This window comes from Seriola dumerili, unplaced genomic scaffold (assembly GCF_002260705.1).
Source record: "Seriola dumerili isolate Sdu_G_001 unplaced genomic scaffold, Sdu_1.0 BDQW01003310.1, whole genome shotgun sequence".
In the NCBI taxonomy this organism is placed as follows: domain Eukaryota; kingdom Metazoa; phylum Chordata; class Actinopteri; order Carangiformes; family Carangidae; genus Seriola; species Seriola dumerili.
This window is the reverse complement of record NW_019177565.1, coordinates 13,033-35,351: the sequence shown is the minus strand read 5'-3', so window position 1 is coordinate 35,351 and position 22,319 is coordinate 13,033. Positions and strand designations below refer to the sequence as shown.

Below are 22,319 nucleotides of genomic sequence, written 5' to 3'. Positions count from 1 at the left end.
AGGGATAAGACTGAAAACACAGAAATGAGATGCATTTTAGCACTTCCTGTGTAATGTCTGTGGTTAACACAAGCTCAAGACACCTTCACCTTTTATTCCACAATATTAAAATACATCAGTAAATTCCCCAGTCCTGATTTCTTTAAGCTTTCACGTCTCGGCTGCTAACAAGTGTCTACATGAGACCAGAAGTTGTCGGGGACATTGAACATTTGAATATCACAATATCTGCCAAAATAATCACAATACGATTCTTCTCACATATCGTCCAGCCCTCTAAACAATCGTTAGTTGCAGCTCGAATCTTAAAGAAAATGAAAATAGTGAAAAATGTCCATCACAGTTTCCCAGCAACAGTCAAAACCCCAAAGATTGATCAGTTTACAAAGATATAAAGTGGAAACAAGCTGCGAGTTAACTGATTTATTAATGACTTACACAGTTAATCTGTTATCACAAGTTAACGTTCTGCTAATCGATCATTGACAAACTGTTTCAGCGCTCCGTCAGTTACACAGTTTTATAACATCAGCACAGAAACAGCCAACAGTGATCGCTCGGTCCACCCTGCTGCGAGTCTGCGCTCTGCAACCAGTGGCCTAGTTTGACATTAGACACACTGCTGCATCTATACACCCCCAGGCATTCACAAATGCAGTGTGTGTGTGTGTGTGTGTGTGTGTGTGTGTGTGTGTGTGGCAGTGGGGGAACACTGTATCTGCTCACATGCCACATCACTGCAGCCACCAGGATTAAATCACCTTCACCTTCACTGTCATCGTTTCCTTTCAATGCCAAAAAGAAAAACCAAACCAACTCAATGCTTCCTAGAGTTTCTGTGAGTACGACAGACTTTAAAGTTCCTCTCTGACTTATGTTTAATTATTTCACCTTCATTTCCAGCATTTACTGCTTATAATCACTTCTCATGCTTTTCTGTTGGTGGCAGCCCCTGATAAAAGGCCATGACAAATGGGGAGAGTTTAATTCAGCCTGTGCTTATTTAAGTGAGAGATATTATCACCCGGAGGATTTAATAGCCGGCTGCTGGGCTGATCTACGGCTGCGATTAGAGGAGTTCAGGACAGGAGCTTCTGAGTTAAACGGTGACTTAGAGGACAAGACGTGGAGTAGAGAGAAAACACGACTGAAGAAACAGAAACAACACGAGGAGAATTTGTTATAAGTGAAGAGTTTGTTAACAGAGGTATAAATGATCCTGCCTCCTGAGAGGGAAACACACCGATCTATTATCTAATTACCCAGAATCATCTCAGCTCTCTAATCGTCGGGTCTGTTCCCATATTTTGGAGCAGCTCGTCTCTTTCATGACTCTGTCACATCAATTTTCCACCCGCCCCGCTTCCCTTTATCATCCTCTCATCTTTTGCTTTCGACTCTCTCCCCTGTTTTTTCTTCCATTTGAAGAAATTGCTGTTCGCAGTGTTTAACCTGAACCTGGAATTCAAGGACTCCTCCAGCCTTCCTGGTGTTTACACCTGGATGATCACAGGACTGAAACCTCTGTCTCTACTAACCACACACCCCCTGGTGATGTTAGCGCTGCGTGGACATGACCTTTGTCTCCGGTGCATGGAGACGAGAGTCTCGCTCAGCAAACTGTAGTGTCTGATAAAGGAGTTTTACGTCTTTATTAAGGAGGAGACACGAGGCTGCGGCGTCCTCAGTGGCCTTAACAGTTCATCTCTATCATACTGACAGAGGAGGAGGGGAGGGGAGGGGGGAGGAGACAGGAAAGGAAAGGAAAGGAGTTAAAACAAGAGTGGATGAGATAAAGAAAGAGAGGGGATGAAAAGGAGGGAGGATAGAAGAAGAAAGCAGCACATACTGTATGAAAACAGAGAAAGTAAAAGGAGGAGGAGAGCTGGAACAGACCTGAGAACAAACAGACTGAAGGAGAAGGAGAAGTGTAACTGTGCCTCCTGAGAGCCTCCTCCTCCTCCAACAACGCCGCCTCTCCACGACATGACGGAGCGTTAGGATGAGAAAAACAACACGAGTCTGACCGGAGAGAATACGGAGAAGCGTCCCATCACAGGGCTGTTTATAGAGACACAGTCCCTCTAACACCACGACACTGTCTCCAGTGATCTCCCCTCACTGTCCTCCGTCTTTCTCTTCACTCATTCATGCGTAACGCTCTCGGCCGGCCTTCAATAGAGCCATTTCTCATCCCTTCATCCACTCATTCCTGGCTCTCTCTCTGCTCTGGTGGTGATGACTGAGCCTCCCAGTCCTTCTCTGTTTCTCAAATCCTCCACACTTCTATTTATTTTTATTTTTTTAAAACTGTATTTAACTCTTGTCTTTGTCTCTGTATCTGCCTCTCTTTCCTAAACCCCCTTTTCCTTTCAGCAGACTCTCAGCTCGAACCATAAAAGATTAGACGGAGGGTTACATAAGTTTCCCGGCGTCGTATCTCTCAGCAGCTTCCTCTCTCAACACGCCGCACCCACCATCTTTGTTTCTCACAGTCAGATTTATTCTCAGTCTCCACTCTCTCCTTTCAGTTCCTCTCCTCTGTTTCTTTCTCTGAAAGATGGAGCAGCGATTTCTCAGACCCGAACCCGATAGCATAGTGGAGACAGACAGGAAGTGCAGGGAGAGAGAGAAGCGGAATGACATGCCACAAATGGTCCGGCCTGTCGGGAATCGAACCGTAGACTTGCTGCACAGAGCATTTGAACCCATGTGGTACGTGGCCTTAATCCTCTGCAACTGAATCAAGTTAACCTGTGTGCACAAAAAACAAGCTAAACACAACCATTAGCCGGCACTAGCATTGCCATGATATGCTCCACGGCAATGCTGACAGTTAGCCAGCTAGCGATAGCAGCATTTGCTGAACAAATTCAAAATAAGGACAACAGCAAGTGAGCTAACGTTATCACGTCTACTGCAGCCGTCACTGATGAAAACACGGAGAAGAAAAACCAGTTCTGAGTCCAGCTGGAGCCTTTAGCAGCTCGCAGGATTTTCCATCTTGGTAAAGTCAGAACAGAATTCGGACTGGGAAAGAAATCCAGCCTTTGACTTTTCCCGCTGGGACCAGCAGCATGAACGACACTGACGGAGCTGGTAAAGACTTTAAAAACTTCATGAATCATGCTGAAAACAGGAAATCAACAGAGTCCATCTGAGGGGCAGCTCACAACACACTCAACAGTGTTTTTAACACACAGTGCGCTGTGTATTACTGGAAAAATATATTAACATAATACGCCAACAAGAATGTAGTTCCTCATTAAGCGAATGAATATTTCATCAGGTTTCTGCTCGCTGTTTGCAGGGCATGCAGCAGAATCATCAGCTCAGTGAGTGCTGGCTTCTTCCAGAGGTGCACGTGGTAAAAACACAGCTGACTTCTCAAAAACAACTGTTCAACTTTTGTACTGAGGATCCAACACAGAGATTTTCATGCCCATAAAGCGGACATGAGACGTGGATTACTGTCAGCTGCAAAGCTTCCAGTAGCTGTGATTCAATACAGAATCAATACAACTAATATCTCAAAGCAGAGCCATGGAGCTTTTGGTATTTCCTCTATGACTGATGCCTCCATCTACACTTAAAGAGGAGACACTCATCTTCCACCTGCTCACTCACTCACTCACTCACTCACTCATTCACTAAGAGGCTAAGATGCCTTAACTGCAAATGACGCTCGTATCCTACAGCTGATGCAGGATCTGTTCCCCGTCCTGCTTTTCTCCTGCCTCAGTGAAGCAGCAGAGAGTTAGACTTTCTTCTCTCTGTGCGACTGAAGAGCTCAATGAGACTGGAGCAATCTGGGTTATGTGGGCAGCTGCGTTACATAACAACACGGTCTTTATCACAACAATCTGAGCTGCTAAAAGGCTGTTAACATGCACGGGACATGTCAAAATCATGTTAACACACATTTACACACACACACACACAAGGATGGAGGGAGAGAGGGAGAAGGAGCCAGAGTAAGTGACCTCTTTAAAACTTCAGTCATGTTCGTACAAGCTGCTGGTGTGCAGCGTTACATAAGCAGCTTTGATTATTACTAATTAACATAAAGGGCAAATTAATTAAACAGAAATATCTCACACAGGAAGACGCCTGCTGTGAATTTAGTCGTCAGCCTGTTTCTGTTCTGCAGCGAGTGAGTCACTGCTGCTGTTTATTATTTTAAAGCAGAGGAAACACCTCTCCTCTAACTCCTGCTACATTATAAACGTACCGTACATCATTATTTTAGCATTTCCTGCACACGTACAGTTTGTTAGGGACAATTTTGTTTGTGTTAAAAAGTTTCTCCGTTCAAACCAGGGTAAAAGATGTCTGGGAAAGCTGTGGTGCAGCTCAGAGGTCAAAGGGCATCCTGGGCCACAGAGGGCAGTCATACACTACAGATTAAAACTCACGACCTGCCATAGGAATCCATACGTTTGTATATGTGTGTAACGGTGTGTGTGCATGTCTTCACCTTAAGGAAACTGTGAGGCCGGAGTGTGAGAACTGACACCATGAGGTCTGCATCCTCCCTGGAATATTACCTGTGTGTAACCATTTACCTTGTTGTATCAGTGCTTTAATAAAGTCAGGAAACACTGTGTGTTAGAGTGTGTTAGTGTGTGTTAGCTGTGGCTCATGTGCTTCTGTAATCCTTCTGCCCACTTGTCCCCCTCCTGCAGATTGGATCTTAAGAAGCACGGGACCATGACCATAAAATCCACCGACCTTTACGTTCCCCCTGAACTGACACCCTCACAGCTCAGCTCCCCAAGTTTAAAATCAAGCCTGAGTGTAATTAATAAACACCAGCTTGATCCATGTGAACATTCAGGATGTCTCCAAGCACAGACAAAATCCCACGTCTCAATGAGACCTCAAAGACATAAATAAGCTTTTCACACTGCAGCCTGAGGCTAACCGAGCCGTTAGCCTCAGGCTAACAAAGCTTGTACACTGGCACAACCCTGGCACATTCCAAGGTTTCCACAACTTTAGTCTGGGGCGTGCTCCGGAGAATCACCTAAACACGCGGCTAAAAGGTGCCAGTGTGACGGCTGCACAATCAATGGAAATATCATCAAAATCACAATAAAGCCAAGTGCAATGTCCAAATCACATGAGCTTCAAAAAAATGGCAGGGTTTTTTTGATAAAGGAAAAACGTGTCACATTATTGTGCATTGTTTGCACCATAAGTGTTGTGGTGCTACAGAGACGCCACAGATTTCAAATCATATTCTCCAGACGTAAAGGAACATGTTTCCAACTGAAATCACATGATCTGCATGTTGTGCAGCCCTGGTAGAAAGTCACAGAGTGAAGACGTGAGGCCGTCAGTTCAGATGTGATCGCTGTCATTACAGAGTCGACCACAGCCGCGGCTCAACAATGGAGACGGATCATGACACGAATATCCAAGACAAACAGAACCACGGGGCTTTTTCACAACACACATCAGTTCTGTTGCACTAAAAACAACGAGCGTCAGAGGGAGCCGGAGCCGTAAAGAGACTCTTTAATTACAGGACGCTGGTTTGTGCGCCGAGCGCTACATGTGACACTGAGGTACAAAAGCACAACTGTCACTGTGGAGTCAGAGATCCCTGCAGGAAGTCTGCAGTAAACAAACCTGTCACAGTAACTGTTCGGACACAGAGGAGAACTGATGTATTCCTCAGTGATTCAGAAAACTGAGGAAACGGATCTTATTTATCTTTGTTTTTTTCTCTCTTTTCCCTTTAAACACAGAAACTGATTAAACTCTGTTCTTTCACACTTTTATGTTTGATGGGAAGATTCACATCCAAAATTTTCTCTTTAAGGTTCCTTATTATATATTGATGATTGATTCATTTTTAAACTAGTCAATTTAAATATTAATGACAAATATCCATCACAACTGAAGCCTTGAAACTACTTACTCAGTGTGAGAAGCCAAAAAACTCTAAATATTAAAAGGTCCCACATTTTTACACTTTTCCTGTGTTTTATTTTAAGTTTTGATCCATAAGAAGATGCATTGGCTCTGATCCTCTCTTCTGATTGGCTGACTGTTTTCTGAGTGATCCAATAAAAATACAGCAGATTTCAGGTAAAAACACTCAGAGAAACCAAATCCTGCAAAGGTTTGGATGGTGGGTCCAGGTGGGCGGGGCTTGGTGACTGCTTTGTTGTGACATCACAAAGTTCCAGAAGTCCTGACGGCTGGTTTTAAGGCTCAGTTTCTGAATACAGGCTGTGTGCATTTCTCTGTGGACTGAGGCTTTGATACTTTCACAGTATTAATATAGAAGCTAGAGCTGATCTATAATCACACTACACATGGACACAGACCTTCGTTCGCATGCTAGTATCCTGAAACCTGATATTTATTGTGTCCACAAAATAATATCATACATATAAATCACATTACATCACCGAGTCACCTCTGACCTTGAAGTCAAAGGACTAGACTTTAGAAAGTCCACATCAAACCTTTCAGTTTCTCCGTTTTGTCTTTAAAGCAGTCGTGTTAAGTGGAATAAATAACCCTGCAGGTCCCTAATGCCCTGTTGTGACATTCTTCAGCAGAAGGCAAGCACACACACACACACACATACACACACACACACACACACACACTAAAGCCATTAGCTCCAGTGAGACAGGAACGTGGGTTGACCTGAATTCACCCACAGATTTGTGAATACTGAAGGAGAAACCGAGTCGTCTGCTACTTCTCTCTTTTATATAATAAACCGCAACATGTGAGACGAGTGAAATGTAAAATGCTGACAGCTCACAGGATTCTCCCTGTGTCAGAGATATATGTGAACTTTTAGCAGAAACAAATCTGCAGAACAACACATCTGGTCTACTTTAGTTCATCTATAGTTCACACTGAGCTCAGAGTTAGTGGAGTCAGAGTTGATGAAACATTAACAACAAGTCATCAATAACCATCAGCAGCTACATGAACTGCAGCCTGTGGGAAACGCTGCTCCACACACTCCTCAACAGACTAACACACACTCCAAGGATGTACAACACAACACATGTTCAACAAAAGACTGCACGTACAGGTGTTTTGGGGTGTGCACCACCTGTAAATGAGTCTGAGCTCAAAGCTTCATCAAGGTTTGAGTCACTTTTGTAGGCAGGAATATTTTGGTCTTAACTTACCAACCCACACATACTCCACATAGTAGGAACTCACTGATAATTAGAGCTGCTCGACTGTGGCAAAAATCATTATCACGTTTATTTTTGATCCATATTGAGATCAGTTATTTAAAACGATTACTCATTGACTTTGGAAACACCACGCAGCTACTGAAAAAAACAGATTTCAAAACAAAAGGTGTCCATGTCGTTTTTCTGGTTGTACATGATATAAGTTAAAGATATGAGAGTGTGGTCTCTCTGGACTATTTACAGAAAGATGACGCACTCCTACATACGTTGTTAAGGTACGCCCAAACGTAACCAGGAAGTGGATGGGGGGATGGTTTTTGTAGGGGGGGGTGCGTGTTGGGGGGGGGGGGGGGGGGCTTTGTTGCGAAACAGAATGCGGCACAATAATTATTTTATCTCGATTATCTCGTTTTCATAATCGTTGGGAGACAAAATCCTAATCAAAAATTAAAATCAGATATACACACAACCTCGGCGGCAACAGCAGATTCAGGTTGTCTGAAAAATAAAAAGGAAAAAAGTTACAAGTTATAATTTCTAAATCTTGTTTATTCATGTTACAGACACAGAGGTCTGAACTTTTCCTCAACTGCAGAAAAGAAAAGACTGTTCACTGCTGCACCTGGTACTATGACCACCGTGTCACGCCTAGTTCACAGGAAGTTAATACCAATGCTAGTTGTGTTTTCCGGGGGGGGGGGGGGGGTCTGGTGGCGTGGCGGGGGCGCGGACGTCTGGGCGTGGGGGGGGGGCAGAGGGGGGGGGGTCTGAGTGGAAACAAAGGTGGTGTGTTCCACAAGCTGGGAGGAAACGCCTTTTTAACCTCACAGGGTCAAAGGTCACTGAAACCACTCTCTGCCATTAAGTCCACTGTTGTGAGATTGTGTATCTGCATATATACAAGTGTGTGTGTGTGTGTGTGTGTGTGTGTGTGTGTGTGTGTGTGTGTGTGTGTGTGTTTGTGGAGCCATTAAGTCAGTGCTGGTTGATGGACAAAGTGTGTTTTTGTTCTCGTCTCTGCTGGAACTTTTTCTGTGACAAAATACAAGAAACAACAAATTAACTATTCAGTTCCCCCTCAGGTATTTATTATCTTTCTAAATTTCTCCTGCATTAAACAAGCGTGTGTGTGTGTGTGTGTGTGTGTGTGTGTGNGTGTGTGTGTGTGTGTGTGTGTGTGTGTGTGTGTGTGTGTGTGTGTGTAGGGGGAAGTTATAGAGAGGACAAAAACAGCAACACTTAACTGCACATGTTTTAAGATGAGTGGGTGATGCTCTCTTCTAGATGCACAAAAGTCAAGTTAGCTTCCACTCTCAGATCGCTGACATGACAAGCAACTGACAGTAACAAGTTCAAAGGTCAAAGCCACAGTCTTCCCTTTAAGATGCTACCACAGCACAAGCTATAATTTACTCCCATCATCCATCAAACGCAGATCCAAGTTTTGCCTCCTTTCACCAGTGTCTATGAGGGTTGGGCCATAAGCTAAATATTCTTTAAGGGCAATAAGTGGCAGTGTTGTCTATCATACCGTACAGATAATAACAAGCAGTGTGGAGAAAAATGCACAGATTCGGTGCAGAACCAGCAGCAGGGCTGGGCTCGCAACCAAAAACCACCAAAACCAACCAAAAACCAAAAACCAAAAACCAGCGCTGCTATAAAAACCTTGATGATAAGAAGCGGCTGCAGGCAGGAAGCAGACACACATAATCACACAGCAGCTACAAGCAGTGGGTGGTGTTTCCACTCAGAGACAGTTCATACATATACAACAAACAATACGCACATTAAAGTTATTATAATGATAGATTAGAGCAGGATGTGGTGTTATTCTTACTGTACAGAGAGAGAGAGAGAGAGAGAGAGAGAGAGACTTAAGTGTTACATTAGGAGAGAGAGAGAGAGCGAGTGAGAGAGACCTGAGTGTTACATTAGGAGAGAGAGAGAGCGAGTGAGAGAGACCTAAGTGTTACATTAGGAGAGAGAGAGAGCGATGTGGACTCACGCATTGCAGTAGGGTTTCTTGTCGTAGCCTTTGTAGTTCTTCATGTTCAGGGTCATCTTGCAAACCTCGCAGTGGAAACATCCTTTGTGCCAGTTCTGGAGAACAACCACACACACAAACACACACACACACACACACACACACACACACACACACACAGAGAGTTACAGATCAGTATTGGGTTTGACGAGTCCACACGGTCCACTTACTTTCAGCCTTCCCTGGATGATGCTGTTCTGTCGTCATGGAGACGGTTTAGTTGTTGTCACCGCTTCTGTCCGAAGATGGTCTCTGGCTCCGACCTCTTCTAACCACCTGTTATCACATGACCATAACCACATGCTAACAACTAAACCATCTCCATGACAACCGAACGACTCCACGCGCTAAGGAAGTCCATGAGATTTGGTTGAAAGCTTTGTAAGGTGAAGGATGAAGCTTCAATCTGCACTTTGACCGTTTTCTAGGTTCCTTAGTTTAGTGTCTGTATCTGCCGCTCAGTGCGTCTCACAAACCAACCACCCGTCGATCAAACAGCATGAAACACGAGCTACACACATACAGTAGGAGGCCGGACGAACACTGACATCTAGTCAGACCAGAATGCGACAGACTGCAGAGGAAAAGTCAGCTCACTGCCAAACATTTGTTTGTTCAATATCCAGTTTGGATCGCCCTCCATCTGTCCTGCGTTAGGATTATTCAAATCCTTAGGGAGTGAGTCAGCACGAAATTATGTGTTTGAGATGTTAACATGGTTGTATGCGTTCTATGATTATCCCGTGCTTCACTGTGATGACAGAGCATGGTGTGTCAGAATGCAAATCCACATGGCATCGATAAGTTGCACCAGGCTGAACCAGAGTCTGGAGGTGGTAGTAATTCATGCAGGTTAATCTTTTCTAACGTTTCTATGGAAAACGATAATGTTTGTCCACCAGAGAGAACTGACAGCTCATTGTTAAACTGTCCAGATCACAACTTCACTGTTTCAGTGTCGTTTTCGGATGCAGCAGCTTTTTAAAAAAGCCACTGTCCACTGTCCACTCAGCAGCAAACAGCAGACAGTCTCAGTCAGAGAGCAGCCGGTGAACATAGTGACGCATTTAGCAGCTAAAGAGCCAGATATTTCCCTCTGGAGCTGGAGGAGACCAAACACAGAGATAAAAGAAAGAGAGGGAACACTGGACTGAGAGTCATCAGGTGACACAGATGCAAAACCATGTGAACGACATGTGGCTCTCTAGCTGCTGGATGTGGAAATAAAGTTGCCAAAAAAAATAAACAATTTAAAATATTAAGTTACCAAACCCCAGCTAATTGGTAACTCCATGTGTTTTTAATTTGTGTCCAAGACATATGAAGAAATTTACATATCAGACATTGTTCAATCAACAAGGTTTTGTTGAGTCCCCGTTTTGCTCTTTGCTCTAAAAACTGCGCACTTGATGAAGATCAGTGGGAAAGCTGTTAACGAACTTTTAAATGACACCTGACAACCTCCGATCAATCGTTTCTCCTCCACACATTTTCTCAGCAGATCCTGAAGGAATTTTCAGTGAAATAACCAACACATCATTAAAGCCAAAACCTGAAAAAATAGAACTTCTTTGTTATCAGCTGGAATGAAGCTCTGTGGCTAAAATGTAAGTGATGCCAACATCTTCAAAAGGCCTGACTAAATGGGCTTTCTCCATATAGTTCTGTTTCTTTGCCAGCCTCCTCCTCTCTGAATCACTGCCTCTCACACTGTTCTAGCTCTTTTATACCGTCAGTCTCTCTTAAACACGTCATGTCAGCCTCAACGAGACAGGACAGAAGGTAAATTTGGTCTTTTTTTTTCTCAGAGATATTGAACGATAAAGCGGCATAGTGATATTTTTGTTCACTTTAACTATCAACAAACACTTCATTTGCGACAGATTTGCAAAATGGAAGTCTTTTATTATGAAATGTGGGAGCTAACATCATGTGCAGCGCCTACATGCTGTTGTGTCATCGGATGCCTCGCAGGACAGACAGTGGCTGCATGAGACTGCTGAGGAAAATTAATAATGTATCAGCATTATGCAACAGACTATTACTGAGGTGTTACCATGCAAATATAAAACTCAACTTACTTTTGTGTTCTGGCATAAAAAAACAAAAACAGCCCTAAAATATTCCTATTATATTCCTTATTTATCATATCATAATTATCAAAACCACTTATGCTGTTTCAATAGTGTGTTCATTTGTATTTGTCAGGATATTTCTGTGTCTTTAACGATGCCACTGTAACAGTTTGATTTGGGAACTTCTACCATTGCTGTGAAAACAGGTTTATACTTATGTGTAGGTTTGTTTTTTTGCCTTTGCAAATACAGGAACAAAAATACAACATTAACTTAAGCATTAGTCCTAAAAATAATATGAATGTTTACTTGACATCAGAGGAAAGATAGTTACCATTTTATGAATGCTGGCAAAGAACATGATGAGATAAGACGTATCAAGTGGTAAATTAACCATAAACGTATCATATATCCACACATTTAGTCTTTGCTACAGTATTACAATGGTTTCTAGGTGAATATACACATTATTTATGATTATAGTAGTAGATATTGTCTCTATGACAACCATATTTCAACATTTAAAACACATCATTCACTGGTTGCTGCCTCTGACATGTGAGGATTTGTTGCTTTTTCTGTTTTATGTCATTGATGAATGGATATTTTGGTTTGTTTGACTATTGATGCCTTTATTTATATTATTTATATTATGTATTTATTTATGCATTTGGCCATTTTAAAGTGTACTGCCAAGAGTAATCAGCAGTGAAAAAAGATGTCAGTGCAGCTCTATTGTTAACACATAAGGTTTGCATCACCAACAACATAAAATCCTGGGACACATTTAAAAAGGAGAAATATGAGGTGTTACAAGATAAACCACTAATCAATCAATCAAACTGTATCAGAACCTGAGTTCTCAATGGCCTTTTTTTAATGGAAAACTCTTACCCAACGTGATATACTCCTTATAATATGTTATAGGATATGATACAGTCCTTTGGTGTGTGGCGTTTTCCTTCCACCACATCTCCACCTGCGTCTCTAACAACTTCACGGACCTTTTGATCAAGTTTGAACTCTGATTTTCGCAGGTTTTAAGGTTTTATCTGACACAGTATGTGCAGAATGAATACACCTAAGTTATTACAGGTTGTTTTTGTCTGTGTGTATGTTTACCTATAAACAAAAGTGCCTACCTTGTCCAGGCAGCTGACTTTCTCCGTCGGGTAGACGATCTTCCCACAGCGGGCACACTGGGGGTTCATCCTCCAAACCTCCTCTGTGCTCCAGCGGTTAAATTCCACTAGTTCTTCAGAGACTTAATGTTGTCCAGAAAGCACCCAGGGGTCCCAACCGTCCACTTGACACTGTAAACAAAGTGAAGAAACTGCAAAGCTGACAGGGATGACGGTGCTCCTCCTTCGTTCAGCGGCGTACCGTCCGGTCTGAAGGCTGGATGCTGCGCTGGGACCGTTAACTCCACCGGCGACAAGCTAGTGGGAGTTAGCTCAGAGAAAACAGGAAATGGCTTTACATTCCCTTCAAAATCAAAGCACAACAATAATAATGACAATTACTACATTCAGAAAAGAAAAAATTCGGAAACCCTAATAGTAATTATCAGATAGGTTGACATAATTATTATCATTAAGATAATATACGACAGATTAATGGGGCAGGACTTGGAACGCTTCAAAAACCAGCTTGAGAATAATCAGTTTCATAAGTTTTTTTTCAGTATCAAAATCATTCAGTGACAGATGTCAGTACATCCAATAGTAGAAAGCGAATATGGACTGTTAATAGCTAATTCGGCAAATTAAAATTTCCAAAATATAAGCAAATGTACTCTAAAAAGCGAGGGTGAAGTTACAGCTCACCTGGTAACTCACTATCTCCCTGACATATTTCCCGGTTCCTGTAAAAGTTTACCTCTGTTCATACAAGTGAAGACATTTAATTAACGTTCAATGTGACATTTTACTATTTTGAAATACAATTACCGAACCTAACCAGGATATAATGGCAGAAATACATTGGATAAAGAAAGTGTATAATCACCTGACACTGAATCATTGTTTTCGTTGACTTAGGATGTTCCCTTCATATCTACGTGGCAGTAGCGGGAATCCGCCATTTTTGCGGAGCCATGTTTCGGTTTCTACAATAGCCCAGAATGGACAAACTAAACACAGAGACTACAGACGAAAAAAAAACACTAGATGTTTTTAGGTTACCTAATGACCACCATCATTCTGCCACCCTCCTCTCCCATTCTCAGTTGGTTGTAATATGCAATGTCAACGCTAGATGTCACTAAATCAGGTAATACCATAAAGGAGCTGTTTGTAAGTTTTGCTATCGCTACGTGGTTAATGTTAGCATTAACGGCTGTTTACTTAGTCTAGTAGAGGTAGAGCCATTGCAATTCTAGCATCAAACGTTATTCCTTTACTCACCAAGAGCTGTCTCCAGAGGTGGAAAGCAACCTTTTTTATTTTTCTTCTATTTCTATTACTTCTTTACTTCTACCAAAGTTAGCATGCTAACCAGCTAGGTCTGGCCTGGCGGGCCTTTCTCGTCACTTTGTGATACGGAGCAGTCTGCTCTGAAAAAGTATCGCTGTCAATGCTAACGTTGGCTATGTAGCAACAGCTACTTACAAATAGCTAGCCTTAGCTTCCTCAAATAGCAATGATTGAAAACCACCTTACACTTTTCTCAAAATCATAAAAGTAGAGATTAAAATAAAGAAGTGTTAAAGAACTTAAGAGACAACAAAATATCATGCTGGAAGAGGATTTTCCACCAAACGGCACCACAATGTTTTACATCTTTTATATAATTTACTTATGGGAAATAATAAGACAGTTACTGATTGAAAAGAATAAAAAACAAAACAAACAGGATTGAAATGTGGAAGTAAATATACGTTATAACACAAAAGGAAAATACAAGTAGAGAAAATCGATCTATTACAATAATAATGAAATTTTATAAAATGAACTGAGCAAAAGGCCAGAATAAATTTCATTCAGCTCTAAATATATAGAATTTTCTGGCACAGGTGCTTTAGACTGTTTTTTAATACGTTTGTTAAATATAGAAAAACATTTTTTGTGCATTCCACTATAGGGTCTTTAATTTATGTATGCATTATTTTAATTATGATGATGATATTCTGAACAAGGAACTCAGTATGCTTGTTTTTCAGGAAGAAACCAGTGATGAAGTCCAACAAATCCACCAACCTGCTCGGCTCACTCTGACCATTAACAGGTAAACGACTCCCCCTGCTGGCTGATGAAGGCACACAAGCAATTAAAGAGGTTCTTTTGAGATAGACTCCAGCATGGTAAAGTAAAATCATTTAAGGTACAATGAAATACGATTATGGATCTCCACAGTCAAAGTGTTCCTGACATTATTGACAATCAAGTGAAAAGTAAACAAACAGGTTCTACCTTAATCATCCTGTTATTTTTTACTGTCTTTAAATAGTTGGTTTATTTGGATCCTGATTAACTGACAACTTAATGGAACCTGGCTCTTGTTGGGATCCTCACAGACGACAATACAACTTCATAAAAAAGTAAAAACATATATTAATATATATGTTTATAATATGTTTATCAAATATGAAAAAACAGATTAAACTTTACATACTTACTTAAACATTTATTTAACATTTACAGCAGATTTAGCACTTCCTGTGCTGCTGTTTTAAAGGCAAAGGGAGGTACAACAAATATTGATTGGACTTAGGTTTTTATTATGTTTAATGACTTTGTGCACACCTCTGAGTTCAGCAATGAGAGAATACAACTTTATTGCCCTCAGTATATCCTCTGAATCCCAGTACCTCTGTACAATATTATCTGGCTACAGCACGGGTTATAAATATATTCAGAGAGCATAGGTTTTTGTTTGGGTCTCTACACAGGATAAATGTTACTAAATGTGGTAAACTCATTTGGCAGCACCTTAGGAGTGTAAGGAACTTGAACATCAAATGTCCAGCAGGTGGAGATATTTTACCAGTTTAACAGTTTAGTGTTTGGTTAAGGCGAGTTGACCCTGGAGCTGAATGTACATTTGGTCAAACACACAATCCACAGAAGAAGAATCAAAAATGATGTGGGGAGACATTTAATATTTTTATATATTTGAGAAAATATTTAGACCAGATTCAGTCTAATATTTTAACCATTTTGTGTTTGTGATTCTCTATTTAGGGAGAATAATGAAATTAGTTATTTACCATTGACATACTCCAAAAGACAAATATAAAAGTAATAAAGAGGTCGTATTACCCTTCACATTGTGTCACACATATAAATAGTAATTAATTTATCTTCCAGGTGTTTTTCAAAAGTATAGGGGGAATGAGTCACTTTGTTAAGGACATTTCCTCCTTGTCCTCAAAAGCTTCTGAACATACACAGGTGTATGTGTATTAACAGGCCTGTTTATAACCTTTGTATCTGTGCAGGTGAAGCCCTGAGAATTCTGGGTATTCTTGGTGGCAGACAGTATCTGTGTGCTGGAATCAGCAGAGACCAGAGACACACTGGGCGCAGTAGAACTTGGTTTTATTGGTAAATATCAGGTTTCTGTTCGTCCCAGTTTACAGAGTTTAACATCATGACAAAGATGAAGTGAAGAGACAATAAACATATTATAGACTTATATCAGTCCCAGATTAAAAGCTGATTATTAAGAACCAAATAAGAGGAAAAGTGAAATTTAAAAGTGTATGATCAACCAGTTAAAGATACTGAATCATGTCACTGTCTACTCTGTTTAGATCTACATACGAGGACATCCTTCATTATCCACAGTCCCTGAAATTAGGCTACACAAGACAGCAAATCATGTCAAATAAAAAACACAAGTACATTGTCCCAGGTACACAACAGCATGTTCCGATCATCCCCTGATGTGTGCACAGAAATAGTCAAATATCAAATCTCTGTTTGAGGAGAGGCAACTTATTACTTATTACTGTGAATCACCACAGAGCTCACATGTGGACTACAGGTGATTCATCCGTCCCTGCTGTCACATGATCAGACAGACCTATCTCCGCAGCACTGAGGGAATCCGTCCTGACGCTCCACTGCTCTACCATCTGGATGACCCTCCATGTGACTGTGGGAACTGAGTGTAAGGGGTTGGGGTGTAGGAGCTGGGTTGGAGTTGGGCCTTACTCTGTTTTTGAATAAGACTGTTCACTGTCTGCATTAGTTTTTCCACCTGATATGAACCTGGGGTTCTGTTCTCAAAAAACACACACCTCTTGTCACACTTTTCCACTATGTGCTTGAGCTCAGGTTGGCAGGATTGTAGAAAGTCCTCCAAGCTCATGTCAGCACGCTGCAGCTCCTCCCCACGGGTGAACAGGAGGATCGTTTGTTCATGAACGTTTCTACCAAAAGCTTTTTCTAACTTTTTCAGTACGTCTCTCTCCCCGTCTGTAAACCTGCCAACCTGCATCACAAGTAAGTACACACAGGGGTCTGACCGACAGAGCTCTCTGCACCTTTTCACATGTTTGTCCTTAACTGGTGGTTTGATGTCATCATTAAAGATGTCTGGTGTATCAATGACACGTACAGGTCTACTGTTAATCTCCTGTTCTACCTCCTTACACTCCATGGTCACCTGCTTTGAACTGGGTTTTGACAAGAAGTATTCGTATCTGAGGATCGTGTTTCCACTTGAACTCTTTCCAGTCCCGGCCATTCCCAGCAGAACCAGGTTCACTCTCTCTTCCTTCGGCTTTTTGCTGCCACCTGAATTACAGTAAAAAAAAAAAATTAAAAAAAAAACATTTACACAATTTTTATATATTACTTTTTTTTATTTTATATCTCTGCACATTTGCCTGTTGATAAAACATCAATGAGAGACTGTGGCTTACCTGTCCTGTCCTGATAAGGATGTGACCCAGAACGTGGCTCAGGGTCTAGGTGTCTACAATGTGGAGGAAGAAACAATGTTAACTGACCAGGAAAATGTTTGCTTCTGTTGAACCAGCTGCTGCGGTGTAAGACCGGTTCAACTGAGCGCTCTTAGCCGGATCGTTCTGTCACATGGTGCGGTACAAACGCTATGGCCAAGCTCTGCTTTGGTAACCCTCCGTGTCTTTTTGAACTCTTTGGTAATTCTGTTTCCTCCATGTGCTTCAGGTCCATACACCTGAAACCCTGCGCCGCTCAGCCCAGCCTGAAGTCCTGCGGCAGCAAAAATTCAATAGTGGACCCTGATAACTGCCGCTAGTGGCTATATTTTATAATAAGACTTGCCGTCACTGCCGAACTGTGTTCTGCTCTGTGAGCTCAGATCCAAAACTGGAACCTCCCAGTCTGTTGGAAGCCTGCCCTCTAACACAACATACACATGTCAGGTTCATTAACTTACCTTTTTAACGCGTCCTTGTCAGGAAGAAATGAGATCTCATATGTCTCAAGCTCATTATTAGCGTTTTGTAGGTGTAGGTTAGATGAATCTTTCCCTTGGATCTTGGTTATTAGATCGTTCTTTGAAAAATCGTCAGCTCCCACGATAAAGATTGAAATCTTCTCCTCTGTGAAAACAAACACAACAGAATTTCTGCCTGATACATACAGTTAAAAATCAATGTATGGTTCAATGTTGCATTATTAATCCAAATAGTTTCCCTTTAATTTTGACAGTGTTGTCTTACTAACAGAAAGCAATCAAAATATTAAAAACAAAGTTTGTGAGTATAAAGAAACTAGGTAGAACTTACTGTGAGACATGGTTCTCAGATCCAGCAGTAAAATACAGGAGACAAGCTGAGAGGTTTCTGCAGAAAGCTGCTCTCTGTCTGTATTATATGGACCTGTTATGCAAATATAAAGGGGCGTGTCCGCCGTGTCAGCCATATAAATGAACAACAATGTCTTAAACAAACGCTTCAAGATTCACTGTCGACTGTCCAGAGACAAAGGTGTTGAGAAAAGATGGCTTCAATTTCTGCAGGTAAGACTCACACTCACTGTATATATACTGTATAATTTACTTCCTTATTTACTCCCTAAAGTATTTATACATCAGGCCAATGATAAACTCTTTCAGACAGCCTGAACTAAACATATGAATTATTTTGCAGGGCCTGATCTGAGAATCGTGATGATTGGGAAAACTGGTGTGGGGAAGAGTGCTGTTGGAAACACCATTCTGGGAGAGCGTCAATTCAACTCTCGTCCCTGTTCAGAGTCAGTGACTATCTCCTGTGATAAAAGTGAGAAACGCTTTGGTAGCAGAATGGTGAGTGTGATAGACACACCTGGGATCCTGGACACAAAGGTCTCCCAAAAATTCATCAAAAAAGAAATAGTGAGATGCATCAAAGTCTCATGTCCTGGTCCTCATGTCTTCCTGCTGGTCATCCAAATTGGTCGATTCACCAAAGAAGAGAAAAACTCTGTGGAGGCCCTGCAGAAGCTGTTTGGTCCAAAAGCAAACCAGTACATGATTGTGCTGTTTACCCGCGGTGGTGATCTTGGAGACATGACCATACAAGAGTATGTACGTGAAGGCAGTGAAGACCTTCGTAAAGTCATCCAAAGATGTGGAGGCAGGTTCCACGCCTTTGAAAACACCAAGAAAGACACAACTCAAGTCGTGGAGCTGATCAAGAAGATCGACGACATGGTGGCAGGAAACGGGGGATCATGTTACACGAATGCCATGTATCAAGAAGTGGTTGAAAAGGGCAACAAGAATGAAGATGAATATAACTTCATTAATGAGCTGTGGAGAAACATCCAGGCTTTTCTACAAATTCTTACAAGAGAATAAATCACTATAATCAATGGCCTCAACACACAAGCTTACACATATCCAGTGTAAAAAGAAGTGTATTTTACTTTAATGGTCAGATGACAATATTAATATTAATAACTAGTTAGATTTGATCTCATTTTCATTAACCTTGCTGTGTATTGCCTGAGGTTCATCTATCAGTAAAAATCTTTTAGAGAAATTATATATTAATGATTGTTAGAATGCCTCTTTGGGTGATGATGATAAAGTTTTACAGATTAACAGTAGATATAATACAGACTGTGATGTGCTAATAAAATAATGTATTTCTGTAGTTCTTGATTTTATATGAATATTCCTGGTGCTTTGGTGTGTCAGAACTTAATTGTATACTGTTTAATTTTCACTAACTGGTGTATTACAAAGCCCTTGAAAAAGTCATATATTATGCCAAAGGTGAAATAAACATATATATATCCAACAAGAAATCTGAGATTGATATGTACAACTGACTAATATTCATTTTCTACTGGTGTTATATACAGTAGATTACCTTTCATTTTAACACCTGTTTAGCATTTAAAGAAATTGCAAATTAATGCTAATATTCAGTTATTGTAATTATGTCTTTGTGCTAAAGGAGCTGCTCATTTACAGTTGAAGTCAGAAGTTTACAGACACTTAGGTTGAAATCATTCAAACTCATTTTTTAACCCTCAAAGATTTCATGTTATCCAACCAGACTTTTGGCAGGTCAGTGAGTTCATCTATTTTCTGCTTGTGACACAAGTAAGTTTCCAGCAATTATTTACAGACGTATTGTTTAACTTTTAATTCACTGTTATTCACCACTATACAGACAGTGATGTAATAGATATGAAAGAGGAAAGAAGGTGTTGTACTGTGACAGATGCTTGTTAATAATAAAAACAGGAAGGGGTACTGCCTCAAGTAAGTGGCATTTCCTTGATCAAAAGATCAAGGGGTCAAACCAGTAGGGTTATAGAGAGAATCGTTCCAAGGTGTTATTTAATCGTCAAGTCTTCACTCAGGAAGGAGTATTGTCTTTCTCAACACACACTCAAAACAGAGAGACAGATTTGGGACAAACATGAAACGTGGGAAGACATGGGGAGGAGGGGAGACAGCGCTGAACCACAGAACCCCGACACAGGGGTCACTTAGCATCATCAAACTGTTTAGTTGAAAGTGAGTCCAGCTTTGCTTCTATCAGTAAACTTCACACAAAATGTAATACATCATTGATCTATTGGGCCAAAATTGTGAACCCAACAACACAGTGAGTCTAATGGATTCAGGCAGAATTCTCTACATTAAAACCAATGAAAAATCCAAAGCTGTTATAACCTTGGTTCACATCTCTAATAAGAGACATTTCCAATATACATTTATAACATTATAAATATCAGTGGCAACTTCAGTTCATTGATTAGTGAGGCGATACCGCTGCTGTCAGAGTCAACTTACACTGTTAATAAGTGAACGTTATGTTAAAAGGTTATGTTGAGTTGTTTTGACTGTTTTTACTGTAGTGAGGTCAATCCCATGGTGTGATACAGAGAACAATGATGAGTCATTTGTGATAAAGTGTAATACACTGTGATAAACACGGTTTAACTGCTGGAGTGCCTATGGAGCCGCATGACAATAAAGAATGTCACCGTATAGTCAAGGACAGACATGAAGGTTGACTGCACAATAGTTGTACGGCTGGAGAAAGACAGGCATCCTTTAATTCTGTGCAAGGAGCCAAGTCTGACTTTTAATTTTTAATTTTTGAGTCAAGTGTTGAATATGAACCTTGAATAATAATCTTTTGTCAAGCCAAATTCCCAAGTACTTGTATGAATCAGTGAGGGTAATATGAGTGCCATTTAAAGTTTTAATGACAGAATGGTCAGAGCCACTGGTGGAGGTAGAGAAAACCATGTACTTGGTTTCTTCTGCATTTAAGACTAATTTGTGATTAAGCAGAGATAGTTGGAAGTCATCAAAAACAGACTGAAGACGCGTCTGGGGTGGAGCCTGGGGCATATAGCATTGTCATCAGCAAAAAAGTGAACGTTATGTTAAAAGGTTATGTTGAGTTCCCTTAAATCTTGAATCAGTCGCACTTTCTTTACGTTCTTGATGTGTATCCGTCTCCTCTCATCCCGTCCTTCATTCTCTGGAAAGGTAAACAGCCTTCTTATTAGAATCTGACAGTGCATGCTGCTGTATTTAGCTTGTACAATGTCAGTTACAACTTACACTGTCTCGTATTATTTGCGGTTGTACTGGCCTCCATCCTGTCCTGGATCCAGCTTATAGAAAGGATGTGTGCAGCTCTTACAGGCTACCTGCTACTTGAGATATGACACTGAAACTAATTGATTTCCCGGCACACAAGTTAAATACAGAACAATTGCGTGACAGTACACAATAGTGCACAAAAAGCACATGCAGAAATACTTTGTTTAATGTTTATTCAATCACGCAGTCAATCAGTCAGTACCTGAAACCAGTTCTGCCAATATTAGTGGGACAACATGATAGATGTCAAGGGTCAAGTAGTTACTGGATCGTGTTCTCTGGATACTGGAGTTAACTGAGAAGAGATATGAAGTTGTTTGCAACCTTTAACAGCAGGGTTTTATAAATGATTAACGTGAGATGCCGTTTTGTTTTGACTGTAGTGAGGTCAATCCCATGGTGTGATACAGAGAACAATGATGAGTCATGTGTGATAAAGTGTAATAAACTGTGATAATCACGCTTTAACTGCTGGAGTGCTTATGGAGCCGCATGACAATAAAGAATGTCACCGTATAGTCAAGGACAGACATGAAGGTTGACTGCACAATAGTTGTCCGGCTGGAGAAAGACAGGCATCCTTTAATTCTGTGCAAGGAGCCAAGTCTGACTTTTAATTTTCAGTTTTTTAGTCTGGGGTGGAGCCTGTGGCATATAGCATTGTGTCACCAGCAAAAAAGTGAACGTTATGTTAAAAGGTTATGTTGAGTTCCCTTAAATCTTGAATCAGTTGCACTTTCTTTACATTCTTGATGTTTATCCGTCTCCTCTCATCCCGTCCTTCACTCTCTGGAAAGGTAAACAGCCTTCTTATTAGAATCTGACAGTGCATGCTGCTGTATTTAGACCCTCGACAATACAGCAGCATGCACTGTACCAGGTGTGTCTATCACACTCACCATTCTGCTACCAAAGCGTTTCTCACTTTTATCACAGGAGATAGTCACTGACTCTGAACAGGGACGA

At 41.0% G+C, this 22,319-nt stretch overlaps 3 protein-coding genes across 4 annotated transcripts in view; 1 reads left to right on the top strand and 2 right to left on the bottom strand.

Annotated features, from left to right (window-relative positions):
- nebl (nebulette) overlaps positions 1 to 12,696 on the bottom strand; it is a 65,098-nt gene extending 52,402 nt beyond the window's left edge. The window contains exons 1-2 of one of the 2 annotated variants that reach the window (XM_022769520.1): positions 12,443 to 12,696; positions 9,187 to 9,281 (exon numbers count right to left, since the gene is read on the bottom strand). In XM_022769520.1, coding sequence (XP_022625241.1) covers positions 9,187 to 9,281; positions 12,443 to 12,511 — 164 coding nt within the window. In that variant the 5' untranslated portion in view covers positions 12,512 to 12,696. The remainder of the gene's footprint in view (positions 1 to 9,186; positions 9,282 to 12,442) is intronic. The other variant, XM_022769521.1, reaches the window with a different exon arrangement.
- A 3,401-nt stretch (positions 12,697 to 16,097) lies between these two features.
- Positions 16,098 to 18,061, bottom strand: LOC111239636 (GTPase IMAP family member 8-like). The gene is made up of 4 exons (XM_022769523.1): positions 18,022 to 18,061; positions 17,670 to 17,835; positions 17,170 to 17,222; positions 16,098 to 17,041 (listed from the first exon to the last, which is right to left on the bottom strand). The coding sequence occupies exons 1-4, from the start codon at positions 18,029 to 18,031 to the stop codon at positions 16,371 to 16,373; spliced, it is 900 nt and encodes a 299-aa protein (XP_022625244.1). The 5' UTR covers positions 18,032 to 18,061; the 3' UTR covers positions 16,098 to 16,370.
- Positions 18,062 to 18,212: 151 nt separating this feature from the next.
- LOC111239637 (GTPase IMAP family member 4-like) lies at positions 18,213 to 19,187 on the top strand. The gene is made up of 2 exons (XM_022769524.1): positions 18,213 to 18,254; positions 18,385 to 19,187. Exons 1-2 carry the CDS (start codon positions 18,236 to 18,238, stop codon positions 19,074 to 19,076), a joined length of 711 nt encoding a protein of 236 aa, XP_022625245.1. The 5' UTR covers positions 18,213 to 18,235; the 3' UTR covers positions 19,077 to 19,187.
- The last annotated feature ends 3,132 nt before the right edge of the window (positions 19,188 to 22,319 follow it).

What these genes read in the sequence shown, in the direction of transcription:
- LOC111239636 (XM_022769523.1), bottom strand. An exon ending in GACAAGGACGCGTTAAAAAG is followed by an intron (nt 17,223 to 17,669) that starts GTAAGTTAATGA and finishes TCCACATTGTAG; the next exon opens with ACACCTAGACCCTGAGCCAC. An exon ending in TCCTTATCAGGACAGGACAG is followed by an intron (nt 17,042 to 17,169) that starts GTAAGCCACAGT and finishes ACTGTAATTCAG; the next exon opens with GTGGCAGCAAAAAGCCGAAG.